Raw genomic sequence first — 14,505 nt, 5'->3', positions numbered from 1 at the left:
GTTATTCTCCAATTTGTTGGGGTTTTTTGTGAAATCAATTCATATCAATTAATTATAATTAATAACATATATAATTGTTTTTTAATTTAAATCTTATATTAAAATATTTGCTCTTACACTTGTTCATTTTAGCAAATTAAGTAAAAAAATATTTTCGTATAATATATCTTTTTATTAAATAGTTATATGAAATACTAATGGTCAATTTTATTAATATTTGATAATTTATTTTTATAAAATACAAATCTATCTAACCTGTAGTTTTAATTAAAGAAACCTAATAATTGATCTGGTTCAATTCAATGTGGTCATTATTTTAGTTTCTGGAATTTGACTATTTCAAAAACATCTTTCGCAAATGCATACTATACTCCTAAATAATTAGGAAATTAGATTTATTTAGAACATTAGTAATATATATTAAAGAAAATTGTATGAAATAGAAAACTGTTAATTTAAATTAAATGTTATAGCGATAGTTTATTTTAATTGTAATTCGCAGCAAATATTCCATTTTTTTTCCCATCTGATTCGGTATATAATTAGCCATTTTCGGTATACAATTAACCATTTTATACATTTCGGTATAAAATGCGTTTGTGTTTGTATAAAGCGAGAGAAAAATGTATATATACAAATACATATATTTTCGTCCTATACACTTATAGTTATACAAATACAGATCTTATTATATAAATTATAATGTATAAATGAATCTATACAAAACTGAACAATTTATATAAAATTGAATGTTTCTAGCGAATTATACAAATCAAAAGCTCCATAGCAAACATAAAATTTGTTATGGAACGCAATTATGCAAACTATAGTTATAACATACAAATATGATTTTTATGTTTGCTATATGTGAAAGTTGCTCATATATTAATGTTGGGCCCGTGCTGACACGGGCCATTTTTTCTAGTATATATTAGAAGAGAGAGTTTCAACATGGCACTTGGTGACATTGGATGAAAGTTTAAGACCATCTCCAACCCACCTCTATTTTACTCTTCATTCTCTATATTTGGAGAGTAAAATAGAGAATGGGCACTCCAATCCACCTCCATTCTTTATATTTAGAGAGGTGAATAGTAGTTCTCCAAATTTGGAGAACTACTATTCACACTCTCTATTTCACTTTTTGAATATTTTATTATTATTTCTATTACTTTCTAATTAACATATTATTTTACATATAATGTCATTAATAAATATCTAATATTCATAATTCTTTTTAAATGTAATATTATATTTTAAAAAATATATTATTTAATATATACTACTTTCATCCCGAATTAATAGTATTTTAATTTTTTCTAATTTTCGACAATAATATAATTTGATTTTATTATTAATTTTCACTATAAAGAATACACAAGATTAAAATGATAAGATGAAAAAACTAATTTAAAAATACAATACATAATATGATAATTTAAATACAAGATAACAATACAATACATGACATAATAATTTAAATACAAGATAAAATACAATACATAACATAATAATCAATTTGCGATGAATCAAGAATCATGCCAAAAAGATGTTGAACGTGCATTCGGAGTTTTGCAATCATGTTTTGCAATTATTGCAAGACCGTCACGTGTTTTAAAAAAGGAAGTGCTACATGATATAATGACTACATGTATTATACTGCACAACATGATAATTGAGGATGAACATGATCTTAATGCACCAATTCAAGATGTCGTAGAGGCTCCAACTCCAACGACAGAAAAGGTGGTAGATGAAAATCTTCGGTTTGAACTATTTTTAGCTAGACATAGAAAAGTTAAGGACAAAAATGTTCATTTTGAACTCCGTAATGCATTAATAGAGCATTTATGGGAGCAACATAATAATTTCAAAAATTGACTGTTTATGTAATGTTTATGTTATTGTATTTCACTTTTATTTGAATTTGTCCATTAATTTGTATATTATATAATATTTTCTTGCAATTTATATTATTTAAAAATTTAGAATAAAATATAATTTTATATTAAATATTCACATGAAAATTATATAAAGTAATTATTGGGAAAAAAGAAATAAAGGATTTATATTATAAAATAAGAAAATAAGAAAATAAGAATGAAATAGAAATAATAATATAATATTGAGGAGAGAGAAAAATATTCCTTTTTAGAGAGTGAAATAGAGAATTGAATTGGAGTTGGTTATCTGAAAAAATAGAAAACTCTATATTTGGAGAGTAAAATAGAGTATAGGGTTGGAGATGCCCTAAGGGTATAATAGTATTTTCCGAGATCAATTTGTGTAAAAGGAATTGTATTTTCTGCTTTATTCTTTAGACCACATCAATAGGTCCATAAAAGATCCATCATTTTCTGTTAAATTACAATTGATACCGTCCACTGAAATATCATTAAATGTGATTGGGACCCATTGAACTACACTTGTGGAGTTGTGGTCAGTCAGTGTTCCCTCAACTTTTGCCTTGTTTATTTTTCTAATAAAACACTTTAGCCATTTTATTTATGAATGTCCAGTGATGAGTTTGGAATTGGTTCTAAATAATTATTTTTTTTAAATGAAGTATTATTAATTCAGATTGAAAATGTATATATTAAATAATATTTTTCTGAAGTGTTATATTACATTAAAAAAGTTACTAATATTAAAAATTTATTAAATGGTCTTATATGATTTATGATATGTTAATTACAAATATGATATAATAAAAATAATAATAAAATAATCAAAAAGTAAAATAGAGAGTACAAATAATAATTCTTCAATCATCTCTACAAATGATGAATAGAGAGTGAAATAAAGAATGATTGAAGAAAACATTCTTTATTTTACTCTCCAAATATAGAGAATATAGAGTAAAATAAAGGTGCATCGGAGATAGTTTTATAGTTTTTTTGTTTCCAAAATATTCATAATTGATAAATATGATCTTTAAAATCAATTATGATTAAATATAAATAATAAATTTTAGAAAAATTTTAAAAAATATCATATAAAATAAAATGAAAAAGTTGATAGACTCCTTACACTTAGAAATAATTTATTGTGGTTGAAAAACATCCTCTCTACTATATTATAATTTTAGATAATTGAGATTTATTAATTAGAATATCAATAGTATATAGAATTTATAAAAATAAATTATGCATAATTTTATCCTAATATTTTGTATATAAATATAATGTTGGGCCCATATTTTTAATATTAATTACTTATTTTTTAAAAATTATTTGTCAATACCTAATATTAAATATTAATTAATAGGAGTATTTTGTGAAAAAAATAGTTATGTTAATCATTATTTTCTTAATAGATGAATGTGACAAATAAAATTGAACAAGAGAATATATACTTCAAAGTTATATTGAGAAAGTAATTTGTGGAAATAAATAAATAATGAGGAGAACCAATAATACAATGAAAATGTTATTCTCCAATTTGTTGGGATTTTTTGTGAAATCAATTCATATCAATTAATTTTAATTAATAACATATATAATTGTTTTTTAATTTAAATCTTATATTAAAATATTTGCTCTTACACTTGTTCATTTTAGCAAATTAAGTAAAAAAATATTTTCACATAATATATCTTTTTTATTAAATAATTATATGAAATACTAAGGTAAATTTTATTAATATTTGATAATTTATAAAAATAAATCTAACCTATATTTTAATTAAAGAAACCTAATAATTGATCTGGTTCAGTTCAATGTGGTTATTATTTTAATTTCTGGAATTTGACTATTTGAAAAACATCTTTCGCAAATGCATACTATACTTCTAAATAATTTGGAATTTAGATTTATTTAGAACTTAGTAATATATATAAATGTTGGGCCCGTGAAGTTGGAGTTAACCACTTTTGTCCCTTTTTGGTTATTGTCTTTCATGATGATTACATTTATATTTTATGTTTGAACATCTATAATAGGTATACTTATAAGTATTGTGTTTTAAGTTTTACTTATGATTTATATTAGAAAGTATATTTAAGAGATTCAATATTATTACTTTGGTTATGTTATTAATTATTGACATAACCGCGAATAACCAAATCGAAAAAAGTTGAACTGAATAGAGGAAAACCAAACCAAACCAAATTTATTTTGAATCGGATTAGGTTACACTTTTACAAAACCAAAAACCGAAAAATCCAAACCAAATAGTGCAAAACCAAACCGAATGCACACCCCTAATTGCTCATCAAACAGCTTAAATTAAAAATAGTCGGATGTATGAGTATGTATAATTGTATATGATCAAGGTATAATCTATGTATATCGACCTAAATAAAATAAACAGTAAATCAGATTGGACTATTCGTATAAAGATCTCATTACACGTGAGTTATCTTGATTTTGTGGTCTTACGAATTACGTGTTGTGCATAAAATCCTCAAACAATAGCTTGATTGAATTTATATTACTATCACAAACAAATTTAACAATATATGAAGAACCGTAATCGTAAATATAAATTGATAATTTAAGTTCGAACACAAATAAGTTAATAAAACTTGACTAGATGCTTGAAGTTATAGAGAAATAATACTTTTAACGATTTTGTGTTCTTCAGACCTATCTCTTACTTCTTTTCTACCTTTCATATATAGTAATAAGTTAGGAACATGGCGTAGAATAAAAGCTATAACTAGTTCGATTGAATCCAATAGCTTCAGTTCAAATCATATATTTGTCTTAAGAAATGTAATAAATATGTATAAACTACTAATTTTGAACCAAATAACGTAAACAGATTAAAATACTGAACTCATAAAACTTCAAATTATGGCACCACCTAATCTACTTAGGAAGGACTTTCTTATATATAGTTATAGAAGAGAGAAATTGAGTGGCGCAACAGTTAAATTTTAGCATAGCAAACTTGTTAATAACATTGACTAAGGATTAATTATTGATGTTGTCCTCATCGATAAACTATTAGGATGAATTAATTATGAGATCAAGCCCATTTGGCCATTAGAGACATGCCACCAGCACCCAAAAGTACAGCAATAAAAGCCTTGATTTGTAACTTTATGCTACCTTGTAATTTGTCACCCATAAAATCAGCAGCAAGAAGATCCACCAAGGCCATATAAATCAAAAGGCCAGCAGATGATGCATTCAATAAGCCCACAGTTATTAAAGCACGAGGACTATTTTCTTGATAAGTATTTGATAGTGCAATTCCAAGTGCTATACCAAATGGAGTTGTTACTGAAAAGAAAAATGCCATTGCTGCCTTTTTCAACATTTTGTACTCTGCCTATATATTGGGAAAAAAAAAATATCAAGACACTTTCATGGACCTTATAACAAACTTTACTTTATTTCACTAAAGTCATTTAATCATTCAATTTTATGTAACATCAACTATTGTCCTTATTATCCAACTTCATTCAATTATTGATCCTATTTTTTGGTAACGTGATTTAATTGGTTACTACTCTACTGCCATTTTTTTTTGTCTTTATAATTAATATCTCTTTCGATTTATTAAGAAAATTACCTGAAGAATGCAGCCACCAAGTCCCATTCCTTCAAACATTTGATGAAAGCAAAGTGCAGCAACAAGTCCTTTTATTGTGCATGTATTGTTTGAAGATCCAAGTGAAATCCCTATTACTATTGAGTGAACTATAATACCAAGCTCTAATACCTGCCAATAAATAAATAAGAATTCCATGATGTACCTATCACTTCGATTTAATCGATTGTAGTTATAATTTTTCGGGCTACAATACTAATTTGCAATAAAGAGTTATATGTTATTGTAGGCCAACTTAACTTGCTGATCGAAAAAATAATACACTATTAATACACAAAACTTAACAATAAAACTATTGTGTTTTGTCGGGGTATAGGGATTAATAATTTATGATTGCGAAATTATAAGAATACTAATGGGATAAATTTGTCAACATTTGCAGCTCCTTCTCTCTAAGTAAATACTGTATGTAGTAAATAAGTATGCATCAATCTATTATTATTATTATTATTATTTTAAAAAGTATCATAGATAAATGATCAAAATGATTTTTTTAGTAAAAAAAAACAATTGAAAACTATTGTCCTAATTTATGTGGGATTGTTGGTTTGGATACTCAAACAATTTAATTTGACGGTAAATTCAAGCATGAAATCTTATATATTTAAAAACTACGTAAAAGAATATTATAAATCACAATAATTAATGTTTCACACCATTTTTAAAAATATGAAAAGACTAGTATCAGAAAACTTGTTTGAATTAGCATTTTAGGCAACATAAGCACATGGACCACCATTTCAAAAATAGGTTTTTAGCTAATTTAGTAATGTTTGGAGCAACAAAACGTAACCTAGCTAAAATTCGGTAAAAATGTCATTATTATTTGTTGTTGACAGGAAAAGACATGCATGTGCACTCTGGCTACAAATTTTGGATCTATCTATGAATGGTATATATAGCAGTCAACAGGATTCTATTCTTCAAATTATGAACCATTTATGTTATGCACTCTCCATGTGCAAAAACCATATAATTCCATCAATACATTAATAATTCAAACAATGTCACATAAATTAAGCAGGATAAGTAAACGATAGACTAACCATGGCAATGACTCGATAACGAAGTAGTTTCGTTCCATCTTTCGAAAGGGAACCATGGTGATGAGAATGGAAATGCACATTATTATTCACCATGCCCAATTCTTGATCACCAGTACCATTAATAATATTATGTACTCCATTTTGTACTTGTTCTGGATTAATTACACGAGCATTATTGTGCTTTTTGCTGTACAAACTAGTTGCCATAGAGTCGATAGCCAACGTAACTATAGCTGATAACATAGCAACAAATCCAGTAAAAGGAAACTTATGCCAAGGATTTTCCTTCAGACAATTAGACAACAACATTTCAAATGAATCTGGTAACACGTGCATGAAACCGGTTCCTAGTATAATTCCAGCAGCAAATGCCTTAACGATAACGAAAACGTTACGGTCAGGGCTTAACGCTGAAATTGAACGTGTAACGAGAGGCAAACATACTCCGATCATGCTAGTGATTAATATCGAAAGTATAGCTATGATTTTTAAGGTTAATGCTTTCGATTTGTTGTTGCATGTGTTATGTGTTTGTGATTCACATGATGAGTAGTCACCTTGTGAGGAAGTTTGAGGTGTGAAAATGGAAATGAGGATGAAAAAGATGAAGACAATCTTGGAATTAGAAAAAGCCATTGATGTATTTTTAATTTCTTCTTGGTTTTGGTGAATATTTATTTTTGCTTTGATTTGAGGTGTGTGAGTTGTGAATTTGTGATATCAGGGAGATACTATCTAGGCATAGAATTAATTTGGTGATATATCGATCGATCATGTGCATGGATAAAAATAATATAGTAAGGTCTTAAATGCTAAGCTGACATGTTAGTGTAACAGTTTTATTTTACTTGTTTTAGATTTATTGAATTTTATCAGATTTCTTGATAATCAATTCAAAATTGATTAAATGGCAGGCCAACTTGTTGATTTAATTCCTCATATAGTATATACATTGTAAGGCTGCTAAATGCCTATTTTATTGCAAAAACAGGTAAATGTCAAATCTCGAGAACTATAAAATGAAAGTAAATGCAACAGTATCAAAAGTTTTAATTGCATGGTAGCATGAAACTTTCATACCCTTGTGTTGGTGGGGGATGGGGGAGGAGAGATAGAAAATTAAGGAGAGAAGTATTGAAAACACCCATTAACTCGGCGTAAATTGTTAGTTTCATTCTCAAACTATTGACATCCTTAAAGATACACCCTTTTTACATGAGTGAAATACCCTAATTTCTCACCAAGTTTATGATGTTTTCGACACTTCTCTTAGCTTTGTGTAATCTTGGTGTTTTCGACACTTCTCTCGGCTTTGTGTTAACAGTTTCATGCTTCTACAAGAGTTTAACATCACTTACTATGTCATGTTGTAGATCAAAGGTGTACCTAAATTTAGTTAGTCAAGTAGAGGATTGTTTTTAAGAATGTCAATAGTTCGAAGACAAATTAAAACTAATAATTTACAAGTAGTTTTTTCAATACTTCTCTCAAAATTAAAAAATGTTTGTAGCAAGAAACAGAAGTTAATGCTCAAAAATATAGGTGCATGAATCTGACGCACAATTTTTTTGAAGACACGCTCTCTTTTATCAACTTATATGCAATTGTATAGAAGAAAAGTATCCAACAAAATTTCTCATGTGTTTCAGTTACAAGTATTATGTGTCATCTTTTACTGATTTCAGGTGTAAAGAATCATATACTAACTAAAATAATACTATTGGAATTGGATAAGAGTGCAATACATATGCCAAGGTCCAACAAGAACGATGCCTCGGGAAATGGGATCTGATTTCAAACAAATTATCTGAAGCCAATTTAACCAGCTCTGTATTTCCATAAAGACTCTGTAAGCAACAATATGGGCATCCCAGAGAGAAGCATCTGGACAAACGACATGCTTGTAAGGCCCTAGAAAACAGTACCATCATGCAGCTAAACTGCTTTAGTGTAGGCTTAATAACAAACTCCTCCGTTGCGCAGAAATACTTGCATGATCACCTTCTTCAACTAATCCTTAATGGCATGCAATTCACAGTGGAGAACGAAAACATGTATTTCCAGCATATCCTTAAATAGTTGCAGAGATATCATACCGTTCCCATGGATACCATGACAATGATCGTCCAGCCCCTTGCATGTTTTTTCATAGATGTCGATGAGGAAGGTACAAATAAAGACAGACAGATGAAGAACAACCTCGAACACATGCCCATGAGTCACCTCGATCACTCTTCTTGCAATGCGCCTAAATGGCACGTGCTGGTAAGATGATCATCCTAGGTCCTCGGATCGGTGCAAATGCATCATGGCCATTCGTCACTGTCCTATACTTCAATAACCTCTCTTGCAAGGCCATTTTCAGCATTACCTGTGGTCACTCTGTTCCACAAAACTACATCCTTAACATGGATCTCTCATGAGTGCAATCACTAAAACGCAAGTTAGAATGCGTATCAACCATGGCATTCCACCAAAGTAATGTCTTCCGGAATCAACATCTCCTCAAGTATATAAATCAATGAAAAGAACAGCTCAGAGGAATTTTATGGTTCGAGCAATACTAGAGGAGTAAAAGCTCACTACAGCAGCAGGTCAGGTTGAATGTCCTTTAACATCATCTCCTGAAAGTACTTAAGGGCTTTATCTGGCATATCAAAGAGTTCCATGATATTAAATCCTTACAAGTTACAACCATAGCATCAGATACCATTTCTGCAAGTCAAAATTGGCAACATATTTATCAAGGCATTGATACAAAGACATCAAGTTCCAATCATGCTTCATAACATAAAAGTGAATTTACATCCTTGCATGTATAACCAAGCTGTGTACAGACAAGAACCACTGTTGCAACAGTTCCTCCAATCTTATATGTTCCAACTGCATACAACTTGAAACAGATGGGAAATGCTGAGATTTTATGGAATCCCAACCTTTCCAAGCGAATTTTTAACAATGAACAGAATAGATAAACACACATAGCTCATAGCTTACATTTCAAATTGGTCTCTCTTTTTCGGGGAAGTACGATTGGAGGAAAAAGCATCATATTAGTCAAATGGATGGAAACATGATAATACCATGGTGATGTACCTTCACCAGAATTGGAATTTGAAGCACCACTCATCCAATTTAATTATAGAAAAACAAATGAAATAAGATCTTTTCAAGATAAAATGTGCAGTGACAGGCAATATATTTTAGAACTAGATGACCACCCCAACATATTTGGTTCATGAAATTGATAAATTTTACCTAAGAAAGCTTTTCTGTAGCCACTAGCCATATAAACCCAGATATGATAAAGTAGTACAAGAACACAGAGAAGTAACATTGGAATGTTAGAATAGTTCTCCATTGTGCAAAAGATTAAGGTGAACAAGAAAACAAGTCACAAAATTCATGAAACAGTTGATCATCAAATGCAAACAAGCAAATTCCAAATATCTACCTTTACTTCTGGGAGATTGATGAAACATTTATTTTCAAGAGTCCAGCTTTGACGATTTCCTTGAGGAAATGTCTGCTGATAAAGAAACAACACTCCCAAAATTGACGAGAGACAAAGCTCATGTCCTGCTCCATCCCAATTAACCTGCACAACACAAATACTAAATGGATCAGTGACCACCTATTTAAGCTGCTACAATGTCAATAATAACAGACCAAGTCACAATCCCAGGAAGCACATCTAGGCCTATCAGTCACTCCTACCTCCAGGGAAATAATTAATCAAATAACAAGCTAAAAATATATCCTGGATTAAATTGATCAACAGGTGTCAAATGTACAATAAGAAGAGATTTTCTTTTGCCTTTCCCTGAACAAACTTGTATATAAGCCTCTATGAACTTTCAATTTCTCCCAGTAATCCTCTATACCAACTAATTATCCCACATCATCAAAGTAAAGCATATAAACAAAAAAAAAGTACACCGAGAAGAAGGAGAATAAAAAAGGAGAAAAAGGCTTGTCAAGATTGTCCAAGAAAGATGGACAGGAATTCTTACCAGTTCTACAGCCTTATATAATCTTGTGGAACTAAAAATCACTAGTTCCTCACTCCAAACTAAATACAAGTTTCTCTATGACAGTTTTTTGAACTTTCTGTACAAAAGAACCAAGTGAGAGAGAGACACACAGAGAACCAGTTTATACATTTCAATTCACAGAGAGAGTATGTTTTATAATTTGATTGTATATGCATGTTCTGAGCGTTCAAATGACTTAATTATTCTTTATAACTAAAGCATAAGGGTGTCACCTATTGATGCGAAAGCACACTTATAAATGTATATGCTGAGAACCCTTCTTTCATCTCTCTTGTACCTTCTTCCAAATATAGCATTCTCTACCCTCCTGCACCCTTAAGGTGGACCTCAGATCTGGTTTAAGGAGGACTCCTATGATGGATAAATATCTTTTCATCCATCCGCCAACGACAATATCAACCTTCCCAGTTCCTACCCTAGAGATGCAACCATTTCATCAGTATTCCTCACTCAACATCAGACCTTCCCCCATATTACATGGAAGTACATTGGTACCATCGGAGATGCATTCTGAGAAGTTCCTTATTAGTTTTGAATCAGCTAGCTATTTCCTTGTATATTAAAAATAAAAAATCAGCCAACTTTTTGTCACCGATAAACCAGACCATATCATTTAAGCGAGTCTCAAGCCTTATTCTTTTCAAGTCAAATTTCATGTTTTTTACCCCCTCCCCCTGGGATTAAAGGCAGTTATGTATCAAAAACAAATACTATAGACAAGTCAGAGACATGATTCTAATTTTTCTACATGAATTGTTCATAATAAACAAGATAGAGAATTCTTTTAATTACTTTTTATGTTGCTGCTAGCACAGAGGTTAAAATACATTCGTTACCAACTGCACAACTTGACGACAACTAGAAGCACTCACCTCAATGGTCAAAGTTAAATATGTGACTCAGATTGGAATGACTTCTCCATACTTCCGCAGAACAACTTCTAGCAAAGAAAAGTAACACTTCAGTCCCCCATGCTTCAACAAAATTTTCATATATTACCCCCGCCATGATAATGCAAAACAATACTTCAGTCCCTGCTGCTTCGAATAATTTCTCAAACATTACCCTTCTGTACAAGGCAATTGATGCCCATTTGGAAAGCAAAAGAGCAGATTCAGTTCATTGCCAGTGGCAGCTAATGGCAATGAAGTTTGACCCTTGATTATTGTCATATTCATCACTCTGAAAGCAGATACAGTTGCACTAACCAGCTGACTGTGCAAAGATTAGAAATGCCACCCTTTAGCACGCCAGTATGTCTGTGAATTTTGCTTTCCACGTGCAATTTTTATCTTTAGAAAAAGCCTGTATGCAATCTCTATTTTGTTTGAACCTAGTAACTTGTTGTTTAATTTGCTACAAATAAGCCTGCTAGGGTAAAATCCTTTCTCTAAAGCTTCCTCCATTACCAGGACAGCATTGTCAAGCTGCCCTATGTTGCAAAGCCCATTGATGACATACTCATAAACTTGCATATCAGAAGAATAACCACTTTCTTGCATCTCATTCCATATGTTTAACAGCATACCACATTTTCCAAACCTAGAAAGCCGCATAAGCAGCAACTTGTATGCAGTCAAGGATATCCTACATCCAGCTTGTCTCGCCTTCTTGTAAATCATTAGAGCTGCATGAGGTGGACCATAGCTACATAAAGGCTCAAGAAAAGAGGTTACATTCCCTGTAGTTACAATCATCCCCCGGCTTAACATTTCATCAAACATTTCAATTGCATCAGCTACTCTTCTAGCTTTCAGAAAAGCAGATATTAGTCTCATATAAGTATCAGCATTCGGCTCCCATTCCGTATTTAACATCCTCTCATAATATTTACATGATTCATCAATTTCACCCTGTCCAATGAAATTCGAAATCATTGCATTGTATATCTCAGCATCAAATACGCGCCCTTTTTCCTCCAAACCCTCAAAAATCTCAATGGCATCATCAATTCGACCAGCTCTCCCTAAACATTCAAGAACACAACTATAAGTCAAATTATCTGCCTCAAATCCATCATCCACCATTGCTTTTAAGGTTCTCTCGACTTCCTTAACTCTTCCAAATCTCGACCACCCACCAATGACTATGTTATAGGTTGTGACATCAAATGAAACTTTCTCTTTCATTTTCACAAGTAATGAACTCGCAGCACCTACATGTGATCGACGACACAAACACTGTAAAATAACATTAAGTGTCTCGGTATTACATCTCAATCCATAGTTCTCTAATCCACTAAACAATTGTATAGCCTTTGAAATTTGTCGAGCTCGAATAAAGCTATCAACAACAATGTTAAGTGTCACTGAATCAGGCATAACTCCTTGATTCCTCATTTCCTTTAACATTTCAACCATCTGCCCGAAAAACTTCCTCCTCCCTAATGCTTTAAGAATTATACAGTAAGTATCATTATCAATAGGTATTTTTTGTTGTTTGATAACCCAATTGAAAAATGTAGCTATTGATGCAGCATCTAAATTCCCTTTGTTTACTACTTTAGCAACTAAATCAACCGTTAATTCTACGTCAACAGATGTCAGTGCCTTCTCGATTGCTGTTTTTCCCTGAAGTTTCTGAAGAAAAATGCCGCGTAACTTATCTTCGGGAGTTAAAAGCTCATCGAAAACCCTAAATTGATTTTTTGGTTCAGAGGAATCTGCAGGAATGGGTTTTCCGATTGAAGAGGTTCGACGGATGGGTAAAAGGTCGGAAAGTTGATTCAGAACATGAGATTCGTCAAAATTAGTGGGGAATTTCTCAGATAGTGATGAAATTGAGTGAGAAAATGTAGAAATTAACGATGAAAGAATCGGAGAACTGCACCTGGAACTGAGAAATCTTGCCACAAGCATCGTAATTCCCTGTGAATTGGGGAATTAATTTTCCCCTTTGATTTGAAGACGACAATGTCACTGCAGCGTTGCACGACGTCGTATTAGTTCGACTACTACTAACGACTAGGGATGTCAAAAATTATGAAAAACACATATCCTGACTGAATCGAACCAATTTATGTTAATTTTCAATAAAATTGTGGATTTTTATTTAAATGTAACCATCTTGAATAATTGGGACGATCTTTTTAATCTATGAAAAAAATTAAAAGAATTCTAAGCCAAACTGAATAATCTTACATGTAAATATATTTTATACAATATATTACAATATGTTAAATTTATAAGAACAAAATTAAATGTTCATGCATGGCAAAAGAGAGCCTAAAGTTTTACAATCAAAGTAACAAGTGGTCTTAGGGTGTAGTGGATGAGTCTTTCCTCCTTTAATTAATGATTTCGAGTTCGAGCCTAGGTAGTAGTAGATGAAGCTCCACATCCACTGCATCAAAAGTCTTTGAGATCTCAGGTTTGACTTGGTAGAGAGCACTCGCCGCTCTCAATAATGGGATCTTACGCGGCACAAATCTAAATAATCAGACTTTAAATATAAATATCAAACATCGAATGAAAAAATAAAATTACAAGTGGTCAGCCTTTAAAGTTGACTAGATTGTGGCGAGTCAGTGTATTATCACCAAAATTTGAGCCAAATTGGAAGGATAAGGGTTGGGCTTTATTTGTGCATGGGTATAATTGGATGGATCTCAACAAGAGTGGGCCTTGTTCAGAAGACCCAGTCAAATTTTACAAAAGGTCCATAGCAAGTCTGACTGTCCATGACATTTTGTCTATTTCTCGGTCCATTTTTAATTGTCATAATTTTTTTTTTAGAGTCAAACTATAAGAGCTTTCACTAACATTTTATGATGTATTTTTTCATCGTATTGTTATGCAAAAAGTTACAATTTATAGTACTTTTCATATGGTTTTTGAATATCTAAA

General features: G+C 31.1%; 2 protein-coding genes across 4 annotated transcripts; both read right to left on the bottom strand.

Moving 5' to 3' along the window:
- Positions 1-4,812: 4,812 nt before the first annotated feature.
- On the bottom strand, positions 4,813-7,309 carry LOC125848126 (fe(2+) transport protein 1-like). Its single transcript, XM_049527931.1, has 3 exons — positions 6,606-7,309; positions 5,521-5,670; positions 4,813-5,277 (listed from the first exon to the last, which is right to left on the bottom strand). The coding sequence occupies exons 1-3, from the start codon at positions 7,239-7,241 to the stop codon at positions 4,972-4,974; spliced, it is 1,092 nt and encodes a 363-aa protein (XP_049383888.1). The 5' UTR covers positions 7,242-7,309; the 3' UTR covers positions 4,813-4,971.
- Positions 7,310-8,375: 1,066 nt separating this feature from the next.
- Positions 8,376-13,664, bottom strand: LOC125848800 (putative pentatricopeptide repeat-containing protein At5g43820). 3 transcript variants are annotated; one of them, XM_049528738.1, is made up of 4 exons: positions 13,580-13,664; positions 11,533-13,527; positions 10,060-10,203; positions 8,376-9,320 (listed from the first exon to the last, which is right to left on the bottom strand). In XM_049528738.1, exon 2 carries the CDS (start codon positions 13,516-13,518, stop codon positions 11,887-11,889), a length of 1,632 nt encoding a protein of 543 aa, XP_049384695.1. In that variant the 5' UTR covers positions 13,519-13,527; positions 13,580-13,664; the 3' UTR covers positions 8,376-9,320; positions 10,060-10,203; positions 11,533-11,886. The 3 variants fall into 3 exon arrangements, with proteins under 3 accessions (XP_049384695.1, XP_049384697.1, XP_049384696.1); XM_049528740.1 differs by lacking the exon at positions 13,580-13,664 and having other exon boundaries at positions 11,453-13,573; XM_049528739.1 differs by lacking the exon at positions 13,580-13,664 and having other exon boundaries at positions 8,376-9,252; positions 11,533-13,573.
- Positions 13,665-14,505: the final 841 nt, after the last annotated feature.

The sequence above is a fragment of the Solanum stenotomum genome, chromosome 12 (assembly GCF_019186545.1).
Source record: "Solanum stenotomum isolate F172 chromosome 12, ASM1918654v1, whole genome shotgun sequence".
Lineage (NCBI taxonomy): Eukaryota > Viridiplantae > Streptophyta > Magnoliopsida > Solanales > Solanaceae > Solanum > Solanum stenotomum.
Note: the sequence above shows the minus strand (reverse complement) of the source record. Positions and strands in the feature narration are given on the sequence as shown.

Bases quoted from the DNA above. Each gene is read 5' to 3' on its own strand.
- LOC125848800 (XM_049528738.1), bottom strand. From the start codon at position 13,518: ATGCTTGTGGCAAGATTTCTCAGTTCCAGGTGCAGTTCTCCGATTCTT.
- LOC125848126 (XM_049527931.1), bottom strand. From the start codon at position 7,241: ATGGCTTTTTCTAATTCCAAGATTGTCTTCATCTTTTTCATCCTCATT. The intron at 5,671-6,605 runs GTTAGTCTATCG...ATTTATTGGCAG, and splicing joins GTTATCGAGTCATTGCCATG to GTATTAGAGCTTGGTATTAT. The intron at 5,278-5,520 runs GTAATTTTCTTA...CCCAATATATAG, and splicing joins TTGGTGGCTGCATTCTTCAG to GCAGAGTACAAAATGTTGAA.